The sequence below is a fragment of the Rattus norvegicus genome, chromosome 9 (genome assembly GCF_036323735.1).
Source record: "Rattus norvegicus strain BN/NHsdMcwi chromosome 9, GRCr8, whole genome shotgun sequence".
Taxonomy (NCBI): domain Eukaryota; kingdom Metazoa; phylum Chordata; class Mammalia; order Rodentia; family Muridae; genus Rattus; species Rattus norvegicus.
In genome coordinates, this window is record NC_086027.1 from 67,219,904 (window position 1) to 67,247,564 (window position 27,661).

General features: G+C 42.8%; 1 protein-coding gene and 1 pseudogene across 9 annotated transcripts in view; both read left to right on the forward strand.

The window, feature by feature from the left end:
* Aox3 (aldehyde oxidase 3) overlaps nt 1-25,396 on the forward strand; it is an 86,313-nt gene extending 60,917 nt beyond the window's left edge. For 6 of the 9 annotated variants that reach the window (XM_039084037.2, XM_039084038.2, XM_063267571.1 and 3 more), the window contains 7 exons: nt 161-235; nt 1,428-1,480; nt 4,258-4,372; nt 6,772-6,837; nt 8,632-8,820; nt 17,602-17,769; nt 23,411-25,396. In XM_039084037.2, the coding sequence (XP_038939965.1) occupies nt 161-235; nt 1,428-1,480; nt 4,258-4,372; nt 6,772-6,837; nt 8,632-8,820; nt 17,602-17,769; nt 23,411-23,464 (720 nt within the window). In that variant the 3' untranslated portion in view covers nt 23,465-25,396. Of the gene's footprint in view, nt 1-160; nt 236-1,427; nt 1,481-4,257; nt 4,373-6,771; nt 6,838-8,631; nt 8,821-17,601; nt 17,770-23,410 lie in introns of those variants that run through there. The other 3 variants (NM_001008527.2, XM_039084036.2, XR_005488951.2) reach the window with 3 other exon arrangements.
* Nucleotides 10,479-11,000, forward strand: Ptp4a1-ps5 (protein tyrosine phosphatase 4A1, pseudogene 5; annotated as a pseudogene).
* Nucleotides 25,397-27,661: the final 2,265 nt, after the last annotated feature.

Genomic DNA, 27,661 nt, shown 5'->3' on the forward strand with positions numbered 1-27,661 from the left:
TAACCACAGAGAATGACCAGGGCCCTGCCCAAGATCTGGAGACAAATCACATGAGGATATCGGAGGGAGGCAGGGAGCACAGGGACAGGTAGACAGTAGAATCATGTCTGAAAGGTGCCCTTTAATTCTCAGTTGCTCTACTGTCCTCTCCATCCCGCAGAATGCCTGTCAGATCCTCATGAAGCGCCTGGAACCCATCATCAGCCAGAATCCTAATGGTGACTGGGAAGAGTGGGTAAGTACCTGGTGTGATGAACCCTGAAGAGTCTCTTGAGGCCACTTGATAGAAACACCCACCCATGGTCCACCAGGTCCAACTGGATCCCTTTTCTCCTAGGCAGCACAGAATAGGGAATACTCCTGGCTATCCAGAGCACACATTACCTGGTCTGCTTGTTCAAATATACCCTTTTATTCAGTGAGCCTTGGGTGGAACTCAGGATCTGTACTTCTGCCACACTTAGTAGCCCTTACACTGCTGGGCCACCCTTTAAGTAAGAGAGTAAAGGGTCAATGCAGATCTGAAATGTACCAGCTCTGACTGAATGGACATCTCAGTTCACTTAGAGAAGTAGCTTAAAGGTGTTAAAAGTATTCTTAAGGGCAACTTTGTAGATAGATGATTATTCTCCCAGGAAGGAAGAATCTACACCACCTAGTCCACTTGGGGGGGGGGGGGTCCTTGCAGGAGAAGCTGTTGCATGGGGTTTGATCAGAAAAGCTCCTTCAGCAAAGGTGACAGCTGCATGCTACTTTGCACATGCACATTTCAAATAAGCATGAAGAACACAGGGTGGGTATTCTCTGAATGGTAAGACTTGTTCTTCTTTCAAAATAAATATTTCATGTGAGAATATGGCCCAGATAAGAAAATGACCAATCCCCACTGTGGGGAAACCCTTAGGGAGAGGTGGCAGATAGGACCTGTTGAGTGACAGGATCATGTAACTGGTCATCTATCAAAGGTTTCTCATTTTCCACTGCATTCCTTCAAAATTTGAATGGTGTGTGTGTGTGTGTGTGTGTGTGTGTGTACATACATGTTCTTATGACCATAGTTTTAGCTCTATTCCCAGAGCAATGCCAGTTCTCCAAGGCTGGGGACAGGAAGATGTAGAACCTTCATCATAGTTTGCTTGGGACACCTACATTTTAAGATCCTACCAAAATTTACCTCTCATCCCTTTCCATTGATCTGTAAACCAATCTACAAAACCAGCAATTCTATCTCCTTAGAGGAAGTCAGACTAAGCCAGTCATAGTCTCTGAGCAGGCAGCGAGTATCCACCTAGAAGTACTCTCCATATTCATCCTGCAAAGACATATTCCTGAGAGAAAAGAAGAGTGTTGTAGCCAGAAGATAATTGCTTTTTTTCTTTTGTCCATCTGTGTCTTTGTCCTCTGAAAACAGAATTACTCTTTTTCAGATTAATGAAGCTTTCATTCAAAGCATTAGCCTCTCTGCCACTGGATATTTTAGGTAAGAGGTGATTGACAGCATCAAAATCCTATTCCCTTTAGGATATAAAGAGCTTGAAACATGAGTATTCAGTTGTTTATATTTTTAAGATGAAATCTATTTGTTTATTTTATTTTCATTGGAAGGTTTTTATTAGAGTTGGGTGCTATGTTACCCTAAAGGTAGATAATTTTGAGATGAGTCTCATAGTTTCTTAAATTCAATTACTTATTCACATTACACGCATATTATATATACTATATATAACACACATATTTGAAAACGTACAACATATATGTGTATACATTGTATCACATTATTATTATAGCTTTCAGGTTTCCTGTAATAGTCCTGTGTGTAGAGAGGACTGACGTATATAGACTTTTACAGACTTTCAGTACTATCTAGTATCTACTTAATACTTAATATTTTTGGTCCTGGTGTTTATTATGACCCAGAATTTGGTGATTTTTAAATACTCCTGTTCCTCAGAAATCTTACCTATAGCCTGTCTCTTGTGACCAACCCTCTTATCCTGTCATGGGGGCTTTTGGTTTTAGAAATTGTAAGTCGAGCCAGAGGCTAGAATAGTTCCATACAAATAGGATGAGAAGTTGCTGAAGACAGTTGAACAGTTTTCTCAGACAAGGGTGCTTGCCCAAATACATAATAGATACTTCTCTGGAAGCAGCAGAAAACTCATGCTGCTCTTACCACATGAGCACACCTGGACATATCTTTTATGATTTGGGGGAGCATAGTGTATTCTGGTGATGTCTACTAGCTCTAGCAAGTATGTCTGGTGAGACACAGCTCATATCAAGAAGATCTTCGGGGCTGGGGATTTAGCTCAGTGGTAGAGAGCGCTTACCTAGGAAGCACAAGGCCCTGGGTTCGGTCCCCAGCTCCGAAAAAAAGAACCAAAAAAAAAAAAAAAAGAAGATCTTCAAGTATCAGTTGCTCGGAGAAAGGGTGACTTGAGAAAGCAGAGAAAGAGAATGCTCAGCTTTGTCTGGTCATGGTCATAGACAAGACCATGGAAGGCAGAGGCGCTGCTGAACGGCGGGCTTAAAGGGTGGTAGCCATCCTGAAGAGGTACACCATGAGCTAGAGGAGTGTGTTAGGACTGAGGTTATGGTTATGATTAGCCATGAATGTGTCAAAAAATTAAATAGAAGCTGAGTTCTGAACAAGGTTAATGGAATAACCTTTTATAGATTTTCTTATCATGTTTCATTTATCCAAGTCTGACACAGACATTCTAAGCCTGTATAATTGAGTTGTGGAGCATCAACCCAAGAATATAATGATGTACTACTATAAGCATATGCCCCACAGCATGACAGGACACTAAGGAGAGTTTGTGTCTAATCAAATGACAGCATCAAATAACTTCTTCCTCATGTATCAGTGGATATACCAAACCACACTGTAGATAAACAACTTGAGATTATAGTTCTCCAGATCACTTAGCTGCACTGATTAAGGCACACTTGGAAGATCTGGCCACTCCCATTCTATAAAGATGTGTTCATTAACACAGTGCTTTAGAGTAGAGTATGAGCTTTATAGTGAGTAGTGCCAGCATCTAAAAGAATAAATTTCCTATGTGTGAATGGAGCCAAGGCTAGGCACAGGACTCCCCAGACCAAAGGCCGATGTTAGAACATGTAGTCTTACAAAGGCTCCAGCTTCTGCTGCATCCTTTACTAGGCGACACTTAGCCTCAAAGAGACCACAAGATAGTTCAAAGTTCACTGAACACAGTGGCACACATCTATAATACTGACACTTCCAAGGCTGATCAAGAGCTCTAATCTAAGTCACATAGCAAATTTTAGGCCAGTTTGTGCTACTTAGTAAGTCCCTATATGGAAAAAGACAGAACACAATTAGTCTAACCTGTTCTGGAAGGGATGGTGGCTACGGTGGTTTATGAGGACGTATTAGTCTTGGAACCACACAATGACTGAAACAATGATAAATGTCGGAAGTGAAGAGTCTGGGTTTTTTCTAAGTTGGCTTGCTAAGCAGACTATAAGACAATGACTCCAAATGCTTTGGTCTCGGGCAAAAACTTGGCTACAAAGGAAATATCTCAAAGTTGGAGAGAGACGCTTAGCCATAGGACCGCCCTGTCCATCTCTGTGAGATAAAGAGCAACATCAATCGTTAGTGTCCTTCACTGAGGAGAACAGACCCAGCCCCATGAAAACAGTTGTACTGACATTTTCATCCCAGCTCTTCCAGTTTCAACCCCATGGCTGCTCAACACAATTTGCAAAGCAACAATAAATCAAAATGCATTGGGGTTGGGTCTCCCGTAACATCACAGCATTATCTTGAAAATGGGAAATGGCCACCCACCTCTCTGGATCTGAGAGATGCTGTCGTTTGAATTCATTTTTCGCTTCACATCTGACAAAGAGCACACACTCTGCCGCGATTCTCCAGCAACCAAGGAATAGTTTTTCAAAGAGAAAACCCTGAGTGTTTTCTTCCTTTTCACAATTGTGATCACTTAGAATGATATAGAGCATTAAAAAAAAAAAACAAATATAGTTTGTGCAGATCTTAAAGGTTTTACCCTTGCTTAAGGTTACAAGTGGAATGTCTAGAAGCCTCACATGAAGGGCATGGTCCTCCCCATGGTAGGTGATGTCTCCTCAGCTCCAAGTACTTGGCAGGATTTCCAGAAGCTCCACACTCTACTTTACCCCTCAAGCCAACCCCTCTCATCCCATCTCCATATTCTTAGAGAAAGTCTGGCTGACACGCACCTGTCCTTGTCTTCTCAGGGGTTACCAAGCTGACATGGACTGGGAGAAGGGAGAAGGTGACATTTATCCCTATTTTGTTTTTGGAGCTGCCTGTTCTGAGGTTGAAATTGATTGTCTGACGGGAGCTCACAAGGTAAGTAGTAATCACATGCCGCTAGCATGGCAAAACGTGCTGTGAACATGCCGTGGCCTACTGTCGTCTGCATATCCCATACAAATACTTAATAAATAGTTTAGGTATAAGCAAGTATTCTCGGGGAATGGGAGGGATGGGACAGATTCAGGCATGTTGCAGATGGACAGGAATGGTACTTGGTGATGGGCAGGTGAGGAAGTGAGAAAGGCGAGCAGTGGTCATTCCTGACTCGGGTGATTGGACTGTGTCTCATTCAGATCTTTCTTTTCCAGAGCTGGATCTGGGGTCAAGCACATAATTTGAGTTATGAATTCTTGGTCTCAGTTGTGGTCTGTCAATAATTGTGTAACAGTTGTTTTCGTAGGGCCCTAGCATGGGTGCACCTCTTTGAAATCAGTGAAGACCTTCTAGTAAATTTTACCTCATTGAGTACCGTAAAACTCCACAAACTAGACATGATTGATCTCTCATTTACCCATAAGAATGTAGGGGCTTTAAGGAGTTAATTAACCAGATCCAAGTTAATACTTGGATACTTAGTGGTATGGCAAATACACAAAAGCAGAAGTTCTCACTCAATTCTGTTTTCAGAATATCACAGTAATTTTAGGTTTCAAACAAACGGAATTTAAAAACAAACCAGCAAGCCACTGTTCTAGTCATCAGTAATGTGCCATTGTGCATGGGGGACAGGTCACCAAAGAGCTGGATGCATACGTCTTTGTATGATAGATGAGGACTACTGCTGTCAAGCAGGTGTCTCTGTGGAAATTTGGAACTTGACCTAATAGTTTAGATCCCTGCGGTATCTACACACTGAGCACGAGTGACACTCTCTCCTGGGGTACGAAATCCAGTGTGACATAGCCTGCTCTGCAGTACCATACACTAGCCTAGTGACACTGACATAGTGATGTACACTCTGTAAGACTTCATTCTCTCAGCTGTGGAGAGGGCTCTCATAGACATGAGGGGCTAAAGCCACCAGACTATAAAAATAGTCTAAGGAAGCCAGGAATCAGTTCTGCAATGCCAAGGGGACTGAACTCCACTCTTGCCAAAGTGATCCCAGGTTTCCTGATCATTCTGGGGTCTCAGGAAAGCTGCAATGGCCACCTAGAAGCAGGAAGTGGTTAAACAGAAGTACTGTCCCCTTGACCACAAATCCTAAAGCTGCTAATGGAAGACCTGGTCTAACCAAGGTGACAACCATAAAACCATCAGAGCAGAATGGCTAGAGAGAAAACAAGAGACCCCGCTAGGGATGAGTGTGCTACTCAAAAGTTAAAAGCACACAGGGAAAAACCAAAGGCCATACAAATCCACCAAATGGGACATCTTGTCTCTATGAGAAGGGTTCAGTGGGGAAATGATTCAGATGAGTGTTTAAGATCCTCAAAGAAATGTATCTAGTTGGACTTTTTTTTCCCAAAAAGAGAAGACTATAAAAAAAAAGTTAGTGACTAGGAGCTGAGGAGAAGTATATCGTAAGAAAAAAATAGAATATACCTGCTGTGGAAATATAGATGCCAATGGACTTTTCCAGCAAAAGCTACAAGAGGTTCTCAATTACAAGTCGTCCTGGAAAGAAACCAGAAAGAAAGAATGGGGCGTAAGAAGAATAATTTAAAACACACCTGTGAGGCCACTGGTGCTAGTTCAATAAGACACGACACATAACACTCGCCCCAGGCCTCATACACAGTAAGTAAAAAGCAGTGAAGTGTGTAGCAGCATCCCTTTCACGCCCTTGGAGATAGAACAGGAAGTTTGTGGGTTCGAGTCCAGCCTGCACTACAGAGAGTTTCGAGCAAGTCCGGGCTACGCAGTGACGACATGTCTCAAACAAGGCAAAACAAAACAAAAACATGAGATAAAATATTTTCTACAATATTACTATTTTAAAATAACATCCTATGTATTTTAAGATATTTAACTTTAATATTTTCTTTGCAATTTTATAGGAATGTTCTCACCTCTGTGTATAATTTTACTGCCTGGTTTTCTTCATATGTTTATCCTCGTAGCCACCCTGCTCATTATTACTTCATCTCTATGACAACTATTTTGGGTGGCTGTCTGGTTTTAGGATTGATTAAGACAAAGTTTACAACCTCTGTTTTGTAGGAGGATGGGCTAATATCAGGTACTTGTGAATTTAAAAACTGCTGGGAGACTCCACGTCAACAACTCTCTGGTCGCCGCTTGATCAATAATGCCTGATTTGTGTTTATCGCAAGAAACACAGCTTAATTAATAACATTTGATGTTTTCATGACCTTTACGGACAGCAGAACTTTGTCGTGACTTTTCATAATCACCTATGCCCTAATCAAAGCAAGCATTTACTATTTACAAAATGGAGTATACACTGCAACCATGTGTTTTCTCCACAGAACATCAGAACTGACATTGTCATGGATGGATCTTTCAGTATAAACCCTGCTGTGGACATAGGCCAGGTAGGCAGTGCCTTGTTATCCAGCCCCGTTTTCCCCCGTGGACACAGGCTCTAAGGCTGGCTCTGTCTTCTGGGTGTCAGTGAAGAGCTTGCCAATTCTCTAAAGTTGTTTTCTCTTTGCATTGTTTTACACATAAGAATATGCCCCAATGGGCAGAAATGCAAATAAAAAGGGCACACACTTCAAAGAGGGCAGTATGGGTACCACTTGGGTATGTTGACTTCAGGAAGCTTGTGAGAGATCCAAGTGAAATGGCCAAAAAGTTTGGTCTAAGCTTCAGGGCAGAGCAGAATTCATCTAGTTGGAAGTGCTCGGTGGGGGAGGGGTAACTGAAACCACATCAGCAACAGGATCATGATTGGATGGGAGGGGGGAGGGCTAGAGAGGGACAAGGTTGGGGGCTTTAACTCCACAGGGAAGATCCACAGGAGTACATAGTCACTATGGTTCTAATGTAACCCCAGTATTCAGTGCATTACAGCATGAACAAATTCAATGTCTGACAGTCCCTTTCTGCATAACACTTGTAGGCATTTATAGTTCCTAACATTTTTCCTTATTAAATTTTATTTTATGAGTGTTTGTCTCCATGCATGTCTGTGCTTGTGTGTGTCTGGGGACCACAGAGGCCAAAAGTGAGCATTAGCGCCCCTGGAACTGGCATTACAGAAGTTGTGAACTACATGTGGGTGCTGGGAATCAAACCTGGGTCCTCTGGAAAACACTGTTCTTTCCTTGACTCTCATTTTTTGCTTTTTTTAAAAAAAAAAAAAAATATATATATATATATATATTTCTAAAGACAAGTAAAACTATTTTTTCCCACCTTACTAAAAAGTAGAATGTATAAACACAAATTAAATCAAGTAGAAATCTACTTTAGTTAGTTCATAGACAGAGCGGTGTCTTAGTCAGGGTTTCTACTGCTGTCATGAAACACCATGACCGAAAAGGAAGTTGGGGAGGAAAAGGGTTTATCCGGCTTACACTTCCACACTGCTGTCCATCACCACAGGAAGTCAGGACAGGAACTCAAGCAGGGCAGGAACCTGTAGACAGGAGCAGATGCAGAGGCTGTGGAGGGGTGCTGCTTCCTGGATTGCTTCCCATAGCTTGCTCAGCCTGCTTTCTTATAGTTTCTTGGACCACCAGCCCAGGGATGGCACCACCCACAATAGGCTGAGCCCTGCCCCATTGACCACTAATTGAAAAAAAAAATGCCTTTGGCTCTCATTTTTATGGAGTGAGAATCAACTCAAATAGCTATTGAACTAAGAAACAGTAAACAGATGGTGTTAGGATTTAGACTTTGAAATGAGGCAGAAAGAGCTCAGACTGTGGGATACAAACCCATTGCTAACAATACATACTGAGAACCTCTCTCCTGAGAAAAGGAAGATCCAAGATCTTGCTACCATCCTTGGAACGGACACTTTAGTAACTAGAAAAAGAGCTGTCTTTCTATCCACTGAAAGATTGGGGGTATGAATAAGTCGTTACAAGCGATGGACCCCAGGGACCTCAGACATCTGTCTCTAAAATCACTTCTAAGCAAATGACTCATCCAACCATTAATAAGCATCATTGTTCTTTGTAACAAGTCCTGATAGTTTCTGGAAATCTACCCAGGGGCTTTGATAGCCATTGTTCACATCTGCAGGTAGAACACAGGGAGCTAAAATACCTAGACTCCAAAGGGAGTCTTCATGTAAAAGAAAGACGACAGTCTTTGCTGGTACTTGGAAAGTCAGCACATAATTTAAAAGGTGACATTCATTCCTTTCTTTGTCTCAGATCGAAGGGGCATTTGTTCAAGGTCTTGGACTTTATACTCTAGAGGAACTGAAATATTCCCCTGAAGGAGTCCTATACACCCGTGGTCCACACCAGTACAAAATAGCATCAGTTAGCGACATCCCAGAAGAATTCCATGTATCATTGTTGACACCAACCCAAAACCCCAAAGCCATCTACTCTTCTAAGGTAAGTATATATGGTCAGGCTTCATTCTGTTTACCGTCTGTACATGTCCTGGATGATTAGCCGAGGAAGATGGATTGAGGAATGATGATGTAGCTGGGTGGTGGAGCACTTGCCTGGCATGCGCGAGCTCCTACATCCTATCCCAGTGTCACAAAAGAAAAAGGGCTGGGTCAGCATCCTGCTTTGGACAGTAATGCTGATGCTTCCCAGCTACAGGACTGGAGAATGGTCACTGTTTGCATTGTGCAGAAGCCCTGAAAGGATGGATGGGACGAAATGTTCAATGCAAATAGGCCAACGTGTAGTTCCAGACTGCAGTCAACCTTACACACCTGCCCCGGATCACATCCGATTTAAGTGTGTTAATAGAGCATGCAACCTGCTTGCTTCTCAACTCTGTGATCTGCCTCCCAATCTCTCCATGCTATTTAAACAACTGTCCCCAGAGACCTCAGTGCTCTGGATACAGTGAGAGACCTTTTTATCTCTTATCCCCACTGACTTCTCATCAGATTTCTCCTACTGACCCCTCTCTCTGTCTCCTTGGATCACAAATAATTTCCCACTCCTTCTGCTTTTTCTTACCGATGGCATCCCTTTCTCTGCCCAGCTTTAAATGTCATTCTATTGGTGTTTCCCACACAACCTTTGTTCACCAGTAAGTAACTTACCTTGTAAGCACTTTGGAAACAAAGCTATCTCCTGTATCTTTCAGTCCCAAAGCAGAGGCTAAACATGAGAAACATCTACTAACGTTAGACAGGTTGAACTGAGTTTTGTTATTCTCTATCCAAACACACACACACACACACACACACACACACACACACACACAATCTGCAATATTGTGAACAGCCACCGAGAGCATCATAAAATTAATCTACTAAATCACAAGTCACCAATTTAATGAAGTTTAATAAAAGAAAATATCGGCCTGGGCGCGCGCATTGGCTCTGGGCTGCGGCCGGCTCGGCGACGCTCCTCGGGCAGCTCACTGCATGGTCGTCTGGTGCCCCCGCCGCCTGCATCGCCGCCGCCGCCCCGCGACGCCCACCGCCGCCTGCCCTGCCGCCGCCGCCTGCGCCGCCTCGGGATCGGCTGTATGATTAGGCCACAATCTTCAATGAGTAGACATATTCCTTTCTGTGGTGTTCTCGGTCACACATTTATGGAGTTTCTGAAGGGCAGTGGAGACTACTGCCAGGCACAGCACGACCTCTATGCAGACAAGTGAACTGTAGAAATTCATTACTACTCCACCAAGAAGCCCCCATAAGAGTGGATAGCCTGGACACAGTCGTGTTGAATTGAAATCTGCAGAGCATTTTCCAAGAGCTCAGACCTGGATGGGGTAAACCTCAGTGCACTTCCTTTGTATCGCCTCAGTATTCCTGGATTGAAGAGTCACTGCTTCTTGTGAGGAGGTTCATTTCATTGCCCGTTTCTCCCGACTCATACTCAAAGCACTGAGAATTTCAAGTGGAGTATATTGAATATTGAAGTAGACTTCAGGTTGTTTTTTGGTTTTGTTTTGGTTTTTTTTTTTGTTTGTTTGTTTTGTTTTGTTTTGGTTTTCAGTTTTTGTTTGGAATCATTTCTGTATTCAATTTTTTAATTCTTTCATAACCCTATTGGGTGTTTTTTTAAACTAAATTAACATGGCTCGAATGAACCGCCCTGCTCCTGTGGAAGTCACATACAAGAACATGAGATTTCTTATTACACACAATCCAACCAATGCGACCTTAAACAAATTTATAGAGGAACTTAAGAAGTATGGAGTTACCACAATAGTAAGAGTATGCGAAGCAACTTACGACACTACTCTTGTGGAGAAAGAAGGCATTCATGTTCTTGACTGGCCTTTTGATGATGGTGCACCACCATCCAACCAGATTGTTGATGACTGGTTAAGTCTTGTGAAGATTAAGTTTCGTGAAGAACCTGGTTGCTGTATTGCTGTCCATTGTGTCGCAGGCCTTGGCAGAGCTCCGGTGCTTGTTGCCCTAGCATTAATTGAAGGTGGAATGAAATATGAAGATGCAGTACAATTCATAAGACAAAAGCGGCGCGGAGCTTTTAACAGCAAGCAACTTCTGTACCTGGAGAAGTACCGTCCTAAAATGCGGCTCCGCTTCAAGGATTCCAACGGTCATAGAAACAACTGTTGTATTCAATAAAACTGGGGTGCCTGATGCCATTGCCTTGGAAGAGGAACTTCAGATGGGACCTGATTTGTTATTTACCCAATGTGTCCACTTACCTGTGGAAGCTCCAGGGGAATATTGAAAAAGTTTTACCAGGCCACAAGCTTGACAGAATTGCAACCTCTATAATTGGGCTATGATCAACACGTTTGGACACTTAGCAAAAGATTTTTGCTGGTCAGCATTTAAAATGTGCTTATTATTTGTACCAATTGACCTTTCCTAAAATAAGGTATTGAGTAATGTCATTAAATGTACTCCTGTGCCAGAATATTATTAGTCTATAAGGAATTTAGAAGGATTAGGTGCCAAAATACCCAGCACAATACTTGTATATTTTTAGCATCATACAGAACCAAAATTCCAAGAACTAAGAACTCTCCAGACCTTCCATGGTGTATTCCTTCAGTCATTTCAAACACCGCAGGGCTTCTCTTGTTATCTGCCTGCTCACTCTATGTTTACATCTCCCACACTTACACCAGAACACATCAGGTTTGCTTAGCTATCTTTTAAGTCTTGCAATGATTATTTAATGTCTCTGTCTTATTTTGTGCTGTTTTGGGAAACCTCCATTTGAAAATCAACTTTGTTACAGAAGCACATATCTTCAATAATGTCTCCAGACAAAAAGCCTTATAGTTAATTTAATGTTTGCACTCGGGTGCAACCTGACAGGGAGGGCCTGAACAAGAAAGGAGAGGAGGCTATTAAATATTTTTAGTAATATGTTGCCTTTGTCTTGTGCAGAACATGTAGAGTATGCTCTTTAATTTAGTAAATATTTTTAAGACGTAGAGATACATTGTTGTAGCTAACCACTTAATCAAAATTTCTGAAATTCTTGTGTTTTCCATACCTATCTGAGGTTTTCCAACTTGTTTGAATTATGGTTTTCCCCTTCTCTTCCCAATCTCTTGCAAAAAAGTAAAAGTGGGATCTGCTAGTGAACTGAGCAGAAATATTTTATACGCCTTTTGAGCTATGTAACTTAATAATTGGATACTTGATCATTTGTTTTATTATGTAATCGATAAAATGGTGATGTGTATTAATGTTAGTTCAACCATATATTTATACTGTCTGGGAATGTGTGGTTATAGTTCTGTGGGAGAAATAGTTTGTCAGTGTTCACCAGCTTGTAAAAACTTAGTGCGAGAGCTTCAACATCTAAATAAATGATGAAACGCAAAAAAAAAAAAAAAAAAAAAAAAAAAAAAAAAAAAAAAAAAAAAAAAAATAAAAGAAAATATCAAAATGTTTTACACAACAAGGAAAAGGATTCATTTCTTAGATGTCATACGTGCATATACCCATCACACTTATATATACTACTAGAAAAATATGACCTGTAGATATCTCCATGGTTTATAATACAAAGAAAGCTGGTGAGACACTGTTTGCAATAGCACACATATAGTTCATGTGAGATGTGGTAGGCTCAGTATAATTTGTCTTGTAAGCATCATGGAGTGAGGTCTAACACCCTTGTTCCACCTTATCAAATGTCATGAATTTAAGACCATTCCAGAGTAAGTCTCAGACTGAAAAACTTTTGATTTCAATGACTTCATAAAAAGCTCAAGAACTAGAAGCTTATATCAACACACAGGGTTTTCTGCATTAAATTACAATTAGGTAGATCACAATATATTTTTCCAGAATCCGTTTCCGTTTTTTATAACATCAAAATAATCTGCCTTGGGAAGATCCAAATCTTTGTGAAATAGATGACAGGAAGCCTGGGCAAGGCAACATCCTGTAAAAGTGTGTGTGTGTGTGTGTGTGTGTGTGTGTGTGTGTGTGTGTGTGTGTGTGTTACAGAGCTGAGCCGTTGCAGGCTCTGCTCATGTCCATGAACGTGATCTTTGTTCATGCTCTTTCCAAGAGGATGCACCTGTTCTGTACCCTCATAAGGACATTAGCAATGATATACTGCCCCCTCCCTGGGTGCTGATACTCTTGTAATCCTGGAATAATCTATCTTGTTGCCAAACTTAAGGGACTGTCACCTTGAACAGTTTCACACTCACAGGGAGAAGGCCAATGACATTTCACAATTCTCCCTATGGTCCACCTGTTCAGGTGTTTATTTTCAGCCAAGGAAAGTGTAGGTTAGAAGATACCTCTTGACCCAGAACACTATCATCTCTGTCTCCTAGCTTCCTCCTCCTCCCCCACCTTGCACTCTTCCCATTGGGTTTGTGTTATAGGTAAGAAGAGGGAACCTCATTTGAGGGATTTGGCTTGTCTGTCTGTCCGTTAGCCACAGTGCTAGGCCCTGAGAGGCATTTGTCCTCTGAGTTTGTAGGTCTCAGCACATGTCTGGGGTGATCTCCAGGGCTTCCATAGGAATAATATAACATATATAACAAACTTAAATACTATGCACCAGTCACTTAACATGGGCCCTGTGTGTATGTGGGACACACAGGAACACAAACTGTGTGAAGCTGCTGCCAATGGGACATGGTATTCTGTTTTACAGTCAGCTTTTTAAAACAAACATATGTGTATTCTAAGATAGCAACAAAGCATGGCAAATCAAGCCAAAGCACAGTTGTTCATTACTGAGTACCACGTTCTCCGTGTGCTTGTACTGCTCTTAGACTGCCATGCTGCTTTACAACTGACGGGGCAGTATTCTGTCTAGATCAGCATCTTCACAGCAAACACTGGGACAATGTATGGTGCAATGGCGTCACATGGCCGCGATGTCTCTAAACAATAAACATTCTTGCGTTCCCTTATAGACATGCGGGACCATTGTTGCATATCCTGTCCACCATCGATCAAAATGCCCATATCAGTGTAGGACTGCACTCCGAAGTGTGTATACGGAAAACACATAGTTTCCTCATCCCAGCCAGAAGGAAGAGGAAAAGTCTTCTAAGGCAACGGGGAAGCAATGCATAATGAGGACAGGCAGACACCTGTAAGATTGCTTAACACAAGTAGCAGGACAGGAGGTGGGAAACTCACCCTGTAACCTGAAGGGCAGGAAAAGCCAGGTGTTGGTGGCTTAATCTGCTTTGCATTGCTATACCATAATACTAGAGGCAGAGTGATTTAGGAGAAACTCTTTTGCATCTCAAAGGTGGCAAAGTCCAAAATTAACAAGCCACACCTGGTAGTGACTTCTTGCTGCATTATACCATGGCAGAAGATACAGCATATTGATTCTGAGAAAAAGGTCAAGCTTGCCTTCTAACATACCCACGCCTGCAATAACACTAATTCATTCCCAAAGGTGGAGCCCTAACGACCTAACCACCTCCTAAATGTCATACCTCGCCATGTATAGAGAATAAGTTGCCAGCACCTGAGTTTAGGCAGACATGTTCAAACAACAGTAACCAGGAAACACACCATTGTGTGGGAGAAACTGATACTAACTACAGCAGGGCATGGTATAAAGTTTGGGAGCGTGGCCTAGTTTCATCTGTCTAAGTGACCTGAGTCCCAGTGTCCATATCTCAGATGTGACAAGAGAAGTGCAGGCTTTGTAGAAATGCAAAGAAAGGCTAAGGATACTCAGCTTTGACAGGCATTCACTCTCCCATTCACTCATCAGATACCTGCAAACACCTGAAGATGCCACTTTAGCCTTAAGCATGAAAGACCCGATCTCTGGGGTCAAGGTGATGGCATTGTCCGTCCAGGTATTCCCCATGGTCATAATGGACTGTCATTTATAGATTCCTGACTGACTTAAGCCTCTCAAGGAACCTTTGACCTATTTCCCTTATGGATTTGATGGCGGGAAGTCACCAGCCCAGCACTCTGTAAATACTCTAGTCTCTCCTCTTAAATTAAGATCTAGCTCACACTGCCAGTCTCTGGGAGTTTGAGTAGATTCCCAATGCCAAATTACCTGTAGAGCCTGGTATTCCTAGGTTTCTGGAGGATTACGTAGACTCTTGGTTGGTTATGATGTTAATCCCTCTGCCCTTGGCCTAGACACTCTCCTTTCTCAGAAGCAGCCTGCTGAGGTGTGGAGGTTACGTCATGCTGTCAAAACATGGTGATCCCACCTGATCCCACTTCTGCCATGGAAGCCAACTAAGTCTGGGCAGGACACTCACCCCCCGAGTTGCTGGAAGGCATACGTAGTCTAACACATGTGGGAGTGCTCACCAGCCCTGTGAAGACATTTGATGCAATGACAGACCACCTAGGCAAAGGCAAATGTGCCACGCTCTATGGCTTGGTGACCTTGTAACTGTCCTCTCGTGCAGCTGAGGAATGATAAAATTGTTCAATGACACATTTCTCATAACATGTCCTCATCATCTGTTCAGTCATGACTGTGTAGAAACACAGCCACAAGATCCCTTTTGCCCATCTCAATCCCTCTTGGCCCATCAAGAGCAAAGGGTTTATAGCATGAGAACCTGTTAGCTTCTATTGCCAAGGAGACCCAACTATTGATGAGGCAGCCTGAAGACCTGGCTGGACAAGAATAGGTGGAGCAATGAGCAACTCAAGAACTTTTTCAAAGGCCCTGGATCCTCATCCTCCTCTACCTCTCCAGTCTTCAGCATTAGTCGCTGCTTGAAGAAATTCTTGGGCATATTATATGAGTTAAGGCATATTTGATCTGTTAAGATAACAAATTAACCACAGAGTATAAGACTAGAAAGAAAGTAAGATTCATAGTAAAAATCCTTTGGTGGCTTCCCTTGAGTTGATAATAAGATACAGCTCTTAACATGGCTCCCAGAGCCCTGCATAGTCTGCCTGGCAATCACCCCCGAGACACCTCGTACCATCCTTTCTAGCCACAAAGCTCTTTTCACTCCTTTGAATTAAGCCGGCTCTTTTCTTCCTGATGCCTTTAATGGCACCTGTGTCAGAGTTCTCTAGACAAATAACCAATGGGCTCTATCTGGGTATTATGGATATACACACTTGCATATGTTATGTGTGTGTTATATACAATGCATGCATATTTATGTTTATTTGCATGTGAATCTACATATATGTATATATATATATCTGTACAGGTACACACAGATTTATTTTAAGGAATTGGCTCACATAGTTATAGAACTGACAAATTTAAGATCTAGAGCAGTGGGGCAGCAGGCTAGAAAGTCAGGCAGGGTTTCTGTACTGAGGTCCTGAGGCAGAATCACTCCTCCCTCCTGGGAGAAACTTGTTGTGCTCTTAGAAACTTCACACATATCATCAAAGCTAGTAATAGCTTAAAGCCAATGCTAATCACATCTGCAATGAACTTTCCCAGAGATGTCTATATTAGTATTTAAATAAATACATGGGTGCCCTGAGCCCTTCAAGCTCATGCATGAACTTACACATTACCTGGGACTCATCTTTCCTTTCTCACCTGGCACGTACCCTCTCACCTCATACGGCATCTTTTCAGTAAAAGCCATCTCTGCCTTCTCAGGTCATGCAGGGGACCACAATTGTCCTGTCTTCACATACATTTTATTTTGGGGGTTCACTCACTTCCTTGGGTATCTATCTCCTACCTGCATATTCAGTCAGAGCTGTTTATACAGGTTCTGGTCCCCTCATCTCTAGCCATGAGTGGAAGGCTGCCTACCCCCATCAGGGTTCAGTTACCCCCCTACCTTTGCAGTCTGGTACATGAGTCAGCCTGTACAGGCAGTCAGAATACCCCACAGCATACAAGACAGTGGCTTCCACTCAGGACAGGAGTAGGAGTGTTGTGTCAAGCACAGTGGTAAAGGATGCTTGAGTTTTACCCCAGGAGACTTCTAAGTCATAGACTTTCAATGGCAGACACCATCTTCCATGGAATCCATCAGGGCTTGCTGGTATGCCTTGATGAAACTTTAACTCTTTACAGTACCCTCTATATCTTGAGAAAGCCCTTGAACCCTTGTCGCCGAGTTAATTCAGACTAAGAAGGGTAAATCCTTGGCATAGGCCCCACCAAGATCGTCAGCCATTAATCAAGGTATTTCTATACCATCCTCATCCCTTAAAAGCCCTGTTGGCACAGTAGGTAGCTTCGGCTGAAACCACATGGTCCCCTTGGGCATGGGCATGCCAGGCTTGGCCTGGTTCTCATTGTTTGGCAAGTGTAACCAGCATCAGGATTACTACCTTGGCCAATCTTCCACCAGAGTTTGAGTTCCTTTGAGGTCCAACCACCTTCCTAAACAAACAGAAACTGGCCCTGTAGCAGAGTTCAGGCTCTTCTGGGATGGATCCTAAGGGTGGTTGGAAAGACTGTTATCTTCAGAGAAGAATGATCCCAAGTAGGCCGTGATTTAGAAACAGCAAGAAGCAACCAAGAAAATACATGCTGAGTCCTTGGTGGACTTGAGGAACAAGCATTAACCGTACTCCTGCATGGCTCGGGTGTTGGGGACAGCTAAGCAAACAGTCCTTAATCTGTCAGAGGGCCTACCCACCAACCAGCAAGATTGCTGCAAGGACACACGAACCAAAAGGAGGGAATCTCTTCAGAGTCACTGCGTCAGCTCAGGCCAATTCCCCAGCCCTCATGTCTCTGTCCCGGTCCAGATCCAGGTTTCTAAAAGGCTTCTTATTTTGTCTTCCCTCCCAACATCCCCAGGGCCTTGGTGAAGCTGGAATGTTTCTAGGTTCTTCTGTGTTCTTCGCTATTGCTGCTGCCGTGGCTGCCGCCCGCAAGGAGAGAGGCCTGCCCCTGATTTTGGCCATAAACAGCCCTGCCACAGCAGAAGTAATTCGAATGGCCTGTGAGGACCAGTTTACAAACCTGGTATGGGATGACCTCCATCTTGTCTGTAAATGTCTGTACCCCTTTTCGTGGTTCTCAGTGCAGGGACACAGGACACGTGTCAATTCAAACGTAAATTCACCAACCCCACAAGCAGGATGTCTTCTTGTGAAAAATGGAAGTTGCTGGTATGAATTTTTGAGTAGGAAGTTGTGGGGTTTTCTTATATTTATAGAGGGGAACGTGGAGAGCTGCAGGGGACTGTTGCTTTTCAAGAGTGCTGCAATCTTCTGTCACAATCTACCTTCTTCACCACTTACTCAGGAGAAGGGCTACTCGGTATCATTTCCTGAACGAGGCAGAGCCTGGTACTATAGTCACGTGCCACCCAGATATTAGCTTAGCTCACTGCAATGCACGTGTGTGCTGAATTCACACTTCCTTTGAAAGACGTCAGGCTAGACTGTAAAATGCTTGATTAACACTTTTGTACTAATCTGATAGGAATGGGAATGTCTTGGTGTATTGGGCTGAGATTAACTATAATGTAAATTAATTAACTTTACATGCATATCCTCCTATGGCTTAAGGTCTTCCAATCAAGCCCCCTCCCCAGGCTTCAGCATATCCCACCCCAACACTGAGGTCCAAGCTTCCAACACATAAAAATTTGGGGAACGGTCACATGTAAAACTATAGCAGCCAAGATTATTGGAAATATGAGTGCTAGAAATGTTTTACCTTTTATTTTGGCGCAGCGTGGGGCGGGGGGTTAGTGTGGAGGGACAGGGTCTCTCCACATAGCCCTGGTTGTACTGGAACTCACTATATAGACCAAGCTACATTCAGGCTCAGAATACTGCCTCTGCCTCTCCAGTACTGGGTTAAAAGGTATAAAAGGTATGAACTACCACCCTTGACTCAGTACTAGAAATTTTAAGAACATGAGTGGCTTCCACTTGCAGCTCTCTATGAGACTGCTGCTGCTTCCGTGCCCAGTCCCTTTTGCATGTTGACTTGAGCAAAAGGCAACACTGAGAGATTTGGAGGCTGTAGGGAACCAGAGAAGGAGCTCAAGTTTTAATTGCTTTAAAAATAATAAATTATCATGAGGAAATTAAAGGAGAGGGAACAGAAAGTGTGAGAGGAGTCCTACAATATTCCACACCCCTGGAGCTGTCTTACTCCAAGATCCCTTCGGGTGACTCCACCCACATTGACCTTGCAGCATTTTATTGTCTTCTGGGAAAGCACTACTCCCACCACCACCCCACCCTGTTTACAGGATTGGCTCAGCTCAAGAGCTCCATTTCCAGGTTCTCACATATGCAGCAAGGCATTAGACTGAGACAGAAGCACAGTAGGGAAGACTCGTTCATTCCCCCAACGAGTCCAAAGACTATGAAGAGATAGGCATGGAAACAAGGGACTACTACACAAACCCTCCATCACCAGAGACTACACACTGAGGTGGTGCACAGCCCTGTGAGCTATTCACTCCTCCGTGGTGTGTTCTAGCCCTTTGTCTCCAGCTGGATGGCGGACTCCAATAGAGCTGGCAGTGTTTTGTTTCTCTTGCTTCTATCATTGAACCTTACCAAATAACCAATTAGAAAAGATTGGAGTTACTGGTTATGAAATCAGACAGTTGGGCTCAAATCCCAGCTCGACCACTCACTGTGTCTTTAAAAGTGAGAAAAACCACCCACTTGCTTGTATCCCTATGAGAAGGAAATGAACTTGGGTTTAAAAGTGTTTATCACTGTTGTAGCTCATATGAGCAAGTGTTAGTGAGGACCATTAATCTGTTCCCAAATAGGCCCTAGTTCTTAGCCTTACGTTTTCTGATCTTCTTAACCTCACCATCACAATGGAGAACTGAGTAAAGGAGGGATTCTGACTGAGTCACAGTGGCAAGCAGGAGCAGGTGTGTGGGTTTAGTAAGGATGTTATATAAATACTGACCAATTATCCAAATATGATGTCAACTAAAATGTCCCTATGCCACCAGGCTTGAACATACCCAAACTATTGAAGACAGATTCTAAAATGAATATGAAGGATGTTTAGTACACTCTCTACTAGAGGTGCACCAAGTTAGTCACAGATTGTGATGTGAGGGCGGACAAGTGTGTGTGTGTGTGTGTGTGTGTGTGTGTGTGTGTGTGTGTGTGTGTGGTGTCCATGTTCCTGTGTGTGCATGCATATTTAAACTATTAGGCTCATTTCTCTCCAGGAGTAAAGAGAGAACAGGGCACAGTGAGATACACATTCACATTTAATTTAACAATCGTGAGCAGGTATTGACAAAAATAAGTATGTAACGAAAAATCCATCTCATGGGACTTAGAATCTAATGATATATGTTTTAAGTGAGAGTGGAGCAAGAAGAAAGTACAGACCAGACAAGGCAAGTGACAGACCTACAGAAGGTGACAGATAACATCTGGCTAATGGATGAAACCTAGACATACAGGCAGAAGGAACAGGAATTCCGGGTAGAGGGAAAATTAAAGCAAATACAGGGCATAGGAGAAAAGCACCAGGAAGGTCTCAGAACACAGATAGTGTGGGTTTCCTGGATGGGACACTGAGCAGAGGGAAATCTGGAGCATAAACTGGGATGCAAGCCTGAACTAGAACACAGAGTCGTAAATGTAAAGTGGGTTCTATCCTGAGGGCAGGCGGACTTTGAAGGTCATGTGACGGTGAGAATGAGATGCTCACGTAAGCAACCTGATAGATGCTATACCATGAATTAGCCTGAGAAGGGATGGCAGGAAGCTATGATGTAGTCAAGAGGTGACAGAGTCGTGAGCATGACAAAGTTAATGGCATTTGAAGGTAAGGAGGGAGGGTCATGCAAACCTGCCATTCAATGAAGGAATGGCAGCCGAGAATCCAGGCTAGGTCTACAGTTGTGCTCCTCGTGAGTGGGAGGATTGGGCTGCCTCTCACATCAGTAGGCAGCAGAAGAAATCCTTCCAAGTTCACTTTTAGACTTTGGGGTAGCCAGTCAGCCAAAGAATTTTGCCAACAAGCTAACTAGCCCAGATTTGACAAAAGGGCAGAATTCCAGACAGATTTATGAGTCATTAGTTCAAAGTAGTAATTAGAATCGTGAAAGTCGATCATTTGCCTGAGGGAAGAAAATAGAGAAAAGGGAGGAGAGAAAGGAATGAGCCAGATTGAGTCAAAGGGACTTGATGGGGACACCAGATGGGCAGGTAGGTCTGAGGCAGGGGTGAGTGGGTAGGGGGGAGGTGGGGATGCCAGGCTCAGTACTTTGACACAGAGGTCCCCACACCTCCAGGGAGCCAAGAACCTTCCTAAACACAGAACAGAACAAACCTGCCGGCCTGAGAACCACACCCTCATAAACCCTCACAGATGAAGGTGCTTGCTCCAGGCCCCAAGAGACCATGCCTCTCCCTGCACCCCCAAATCCAGCAGTGCCAGGGCCGAGTGGAGATAGAAAGTCCTCTCTCCCGTCTCTTTCCATCTCTGCCCCTGCTCCTTTCCTCGGTATTACAGGAAGGATGGGGCAGGGCCTTTGTGGGCAGGGAAAGTCACATGATTGTCGCTAACCCTCAGGCAAGATGATGGTCATGAGTTAAAGACCAATTTAAACCACATAATGAGGCCCAGGCACTTGTCAAAGGAAGGTGGGTGAGGGGAGAAGGGGAAAGGATGGGGAAGAGGGAATAGGGGGAGGGGAAACTAAGGACTCACCCAAAACAGTTTTGCTAACTTGGTTTTTCACTCACCTGGAGGGCGGGGGACAGGGATGGATCAACATGGCATGGTCCTGGGTAAATCTCATAGAAATCTGTGTTTTAACATAATGCAAATACCAACAAGGGTGGAGTTGGCTTTGTGGCAACTCATGTCTAAATAGTGCTTGCTCTGAGCAGGTAGATTCCACTGACTCAAAGTCCTGCTTTTCCAAAAGCAGTGATGAAACTGTGTTATCTTGGAGATAGAACAACAGCGTTTGCTGAGAACCCTGTCACCCGCAGTAGGCCTCCCGGGTGAGGACAGAGTATTTGCTACTGCGAAAGGACCATGCTGCTTTCAAGGTGTCTTTTACAGGGCAGGAAGGCTGAACCTAGGAGCAGATGAAGAGGTGCATTCAGAGAGGCCCAGGGCCCGGCTGCACCATGCCTGAATGCTTTGCTAGAATTACTTACTCCCAAACACTGAAGGAGCCCTATAGCAGATCTGTGTGTTTTACAGTCGTGAAAAACAAGCGTCCCAATCAAATCCGCCCTCACTTTCCAAATCAGCACAACACAAATTTGCAAAACTAGAACTCACCCCTCCAACTTGAAAGCATCAAGTGGTGTGAAATGGGAATCAAACTTCTCCGGTCATGCTCCCAGGGCAGCACACATCCAAAGTTCTGCTGTTGTGAGCTGCTCCAAGGGCATTGTCATCTTTCATTCATGCCTGTTACCCATCAGGTGTGGTGGAAGCCATCGCTCTCCACCCAACATCATCCAGCATCTACTCACCTCTCGCCTTCCTCTGTCAATCTACCAACCCATGGCTCGGATCGCCATTCTGTCTTACTTCCTTGCGTGACACATGAAGGGAACGTTTAAAAAATCAAACAGCCTTTAAATTTATTATACCACATCAGCTGCTGCTTTTGAAAGAATGTGTGGGAAATATTACTTTGTGGAATAAGTATGAAGTCACTTCTCTGGTCAGTTTTGATTGAATTTAATGAAGTCCATCTACCCATTTTTTTTTTAATGTAGGTAAAGGTTGTTTAAGAAATCACCTGACAATCTAAGTAGACATTCCATTTCTCTTTCTGTGGTCAGCCTTCTCTTACTATATGTTTAATCTTTCCTCCCTCCACTTCTGTTTGACAGTAGGCGCTTGTTCTTAAAGATTACATCTTTTTTAAACCAAAAAAAGGTGACTTTTTAATGTAAGACTACTTTGTACTAATTTAGGGGTTTTTTTTGTTTGTTTGTTTGTTTTTTGTTTTTGTTTCTTTTAGCTTCCTTAAGCTAAAAAAAAAAAATCACCCAAAGAAAAAGGCCAATATTGAACTTGCAAAAATCTTTGGGGGGGGGGGGCGGCATCGTGAAATTCTATGAGCGAGTGCTTCAGTTTTGCATGCGAGCTTTGGACAGGCTCTCTACTGCTCACAAAGGCGATGAACGTAACTCTCCCAGAGAGCATTTCTGCCTCCCGGTTTCTTTTCTGTTTCAGTTTTGGTGAACGTTTACTTACACGGAAGAAGTCTTGTGTCTGGGCCAGTTAGAGTTTGCCAGGGTCAGGACCTCATCACACTAAAATCAAAGGGCCCGACAGATTAGCTGTGGAGAGAGGTCTTGTGCATTACTTGAACGCATGGATACCCCATGCTTGCCGTTGTATTTAAGAACACTTTGTTAGTCCTTTTCAGCTAAGCCAGTATTGTGTGCATTTTGCCTTACTATGCCAAGGAATTAGATATTTTTCATTTATCTGAAATTACCTAATTCCTATTGGGAAAAAAAAATCTATGCAAATTAAGCAAATAAATTCGATGAATAAATAGGTTATATGCTTTCTGAAAAAGAAACTATTTTTGCCATCTGTTGGTTTTATGGGTCATTTTATATTGTTTTTCTCTTTTGTTTTTAAACAATTCTTTCACCTTTCTTTCCCCCAACTTTCTTTTTAGGTTCCAAAAACGGATTCTAAATGCTGTAAGCCATGGTCCATCCCAGTTGCCTGATGCTTGGGGTTTGAGCACAAAAACAGATATCCTGAAGAACTTAAAGCTTCAATGGGTCACTAGAATAAACAACTTCATCTAAAATACATAGACAATTAGAGGCAATTCTTAAATTTTCATATTTACAGAATCTTGTAATCTTTAATCACGTGTGCTACAAGTAGTAACATTTTTGGAGCTTCAGCCAAAGGTCACGGTTAGGTCAACTAAACCTCATTTCCCAGTGGGTGAAGAATTTCTCTGCTGAGTCTACAGAGAAAATGAGCATCTACTCTTGATGAGATGTTCCTATTCCAAAAAGGATAAAAATAAAACAGAGAAATGGACAGGATTCTGTGATCATTAGCTTATGTAGTTTGTGAAGTTCCGGTATTGTGATGCTGTGTGTAAAAGAACTTGGTTTTATTTACCATTCCAGATCGGATCACATGTTCAATTTAGGAGCCAACAGTCTGTAGCAACTGAGGCTTGGCTTGCTTGTTGTAATGTATACGTTTGTTGAAAAGTCCCTTGATTCTTTTTTTTTTTTTTTTTTTTTTTTTTTTTTGGTTCTTTTTTTCGGAGCTGGGGACCGAATCCAGGGCCTTGTGCTTCCTAGGTAAGCGCTCTACCACTGAGCTAAATCCCCAGCCCCTTGATTCTTTTTTTTTCCCAAGACTCTTAGTTACTGAAGATTCACTGAGATGCTACCTATGGCAGAGTTGCCTCTAAGATGACCCATGGGAGGGCAATTTAGAGAAACAGAGGAAGCAGCTTTAGGATTTCAAAGAAGCAGTGACATATGGCTTCCCCAAACAAGTCCGCCTTGAGACAAACGCAGCCGGACAACTGCAACCATTGTGCCTATCAGTCCGGTTCAGAAGGCACAAGTACTTAATATTTTGATAGTCACAGCATATCCGATGTTGTCCAGTCTGAAATATTCTAGCATGTGTACAATAATCACCTTAGACTTCACGAAAGTTTTAGTGGCAGACACTTTCAATGTGCTGATTTTGCCCATGGCATTGCCTTAAGTGCTGTCCAGTAACTCCTATCTGAGCCCGCTCCCACTCCCTTCCATTTTGGGATGCCTCTGCTTCCTACAGACACCAGCTCCAGCTCGGGGGCAGCCCAGTGAGTGTCAAGTGAAAAGACAAAAGGAAGCAGACAGCTTGCACAGTGCACAGTAACAATTCTTACCCCTACGTCATTTGAGTTTTCTCACTTCTTAGTCAGAATTATTAGGTATTTATACACTTCGATGCCCAAAGAAAACACGGGCTTTGTTAATCGATGTTTTAGCTTTATTTTCTTCTAAATAGGTTTTGCTTTGTCTTATATATTCCTTACTTCTCTCTTGATTTTTTTCCCTCTCCCTTTTGACATGAATGGTTGCTTTTCTGTTTTAAAATTATTGAAGTTTAATAAAAATATTACATTTCAGGGGCCAGAGAGATGGTCTCCTCTGGCAGAGAACTCAGATTCTGTTTTCAACACCCAAATGGTAGAAACAACCACCCCAACTCCCATTCCAGTGGACCTAATGCCTTCTTCTAGACTCTGAGGGCACTGTGCACACATGGCACAAATATATGCATGCAGATAAAACACTCATACATAGGATAAAATAAATAAATCAAAAATTAATTTAAAAAACTATTTTTCACCCAAAATATGACAGTAGTTGAATCTTAGTGATTTCTGAAACAGGCTTTTTGTTGTCTTAGCTTTGTTTGGTTTGGATTTTTTTTTTTTTTTTTTTTTTTTTGGTTTGGATTTTGACACAGGATCTTGAACTCAAAATGATTCTTCCTTAGCTTCCTGAGGGCTGGGATTACAGGCATGCACCTCCAAGCATAATTGTATCATTTATTTCTCTATAAACTTTATGTTCTGTTTTCATTCCCTTTTAATATAAATAAATATATTAAAAATTTATTCTAAAACACATCTATGACTATATGTCTTGTTTGTTTTCCATTAAGTTCTAGTGTGGCTGTATTGTAGTCATAAAGAATTGTTTAAAGGGAGGAAATAAAGAACAAACTATGGTGAAGGAGAAAAGGAGAAGGAGAAGGAGAAAGAAGAAGGAGAAGAAAGAATAAAGAAGAAGAAGAAGAGGAGGAGGAGGAAGAAGAGGAAGGAGAAGGAAAAGGAGAAGGAGAAGGAGAAGGAGAAGGAGAAGGAGAAGGAGAAGGAGAAAAAAGAGAGAATACCCAGAAGTGTAAGACAACCAGAGTTACAGAAAGTAATGGAGGTAAGACACAGTGAGGAGGAAGCAAAGGGACCCAGGAACTGTGCAGAGCAGAAGACTGAGTCACAGGCTGGCCTGGCATCGGGGTTGTGCACAGGGCACAAGATGTGCAGCAGTGTTAGGAGACCAGAAGATGCAGGGAGGGAAGGGCACAGAGCCACAGAAAGGTGTGGGAGCCTGGGAGGAGCCCGCTGCATCTTGGTTGTGAGAACTGAGAAATGCCTCTCTCCTCTCTGTTCTGCTGCTTTAAGTGCTAGACTTAAGCATGACTCATCGTTTCTGTGCAGACTCTTCAGATTCTCGGTTAAATTTAGTTATATCTATATCGTTCCTTAACCTGGAGGAATAGATTTCAACATGGGAAAAGCACCAGGTGCCCCGACTGAACAACTTAATTCAATCGCACTGAATTCCCGTAATGGCCACTATGGTGTTATGTGAGAAACATGAAGAGTCACCAACCTCTAAACACCTTAATACAGCCCACCTGTATGTGCCAGGCCCCGCCTTCCTGAGCAGCAACCGTCTGTTCCTGCTTGGGAATAACTGGACTGAGTGACCATGGTAGCAACCACTGCCTAACCAGAAGAAAATCCAATGTATCTGCCATCTACCAACTTACAATATTACACTGAGGTGAGAAGAGGAGAAGATGGGGCTGATCCACTTGCCAGATGTTTCCTTCATGCAGATATTGGAAAATAAAGCTTCCCAGAAATATCAAAGTACTCATGAAGTCCAAGGAGGCCCTGATACAGAATGACTACCAGTCAAGACACTGTAGTCAGGTTGCTAAGGTTTTATTCCTGCCTCCGTTACTAAAGTTACTTAAACTTTCTGAGCTTTCATTTACCTGATCTGTAGATGAAGACTATTAGTACCTACCTCATCAATTTTTTTTTTGAGAATTAAATGAGTTGGTGCCTAGACAGTGCCTGGTGTGCATGCATATGGTGAGAATGACTTCTTATTGATGATGTAGGCATCCTTACTGCTACAGACCTGCACAGAGTATAGGTACAGGGTATTTGGGTTAACTCAGCCAAGTGTCACACAGATCTGTGGTTAAGAAATAAAGCAGTTATCCAGAAGTGCACAAAACAAATCGGAAATCGAGACCAGTAGAAAACAATGGATGAGAATCTCATGTGTCGAGACGACTCAGTCAGAAAGAATAAGCAAAAGCTAAGGCCAGTGATAGATTTCCCTGTAGAAAACATCCTCACAGCAGAGACATGGGTCAACACTGACTATACAGAAAAGGCTCCAGTAAGGAAGAAACAGAAACAGCAAACATTAAAATCTTTAAAGATCTCATTATACTACAGACTCAGCCATTCATTCTAAAGATATCAATTTATAAAATCACAAGTGGGATATTCCTACAGTCATATGTGAGGTATTGTTTTGATCACTGGAGATGTGTGTGAATCATATAGATGTAGACCTTGCCTAGACATTGCCTAAGAACTCATTCAAATGTCACTGTAAGCTAAGAAGGAAAAAATGACCACTCAATGAGGACAATGGCAGGAGACCTTCAGATCTTGCGGTCAAAGAGATAGCCTTTGAGAAGGTAACATTTATGGGAAGAATAAAGAAGCCAAACCTCACAAAATAACCTGGACCTGTGATCCCAAAAATACTAAGCAATTAGTGGAATAGGGGTGGGAGAGGAGCTCTTGAAGTCAGGACTGTTGGGAAATGCATTGGGCAGATTACAAATTAGTGTGGCAATTCAATCTCACACAAAGCTGAGGATTTGGGTGTAAGTCTGTGGATAAGCAAGGCTGCAAAAATTTCACCACTGAATTAAGCCTGTTCTAATTATGAATGGTTCTGCAGTTGAGTGAGGAGCGGGATTTGACCTGATTAGAAGTGAAGATGGCAGAAGATGAAGGGGTGTGCTGGGATCTTCTTGGACTCTCAGCATTTTTGTTTTTTAGACGCCTAATCCCCAA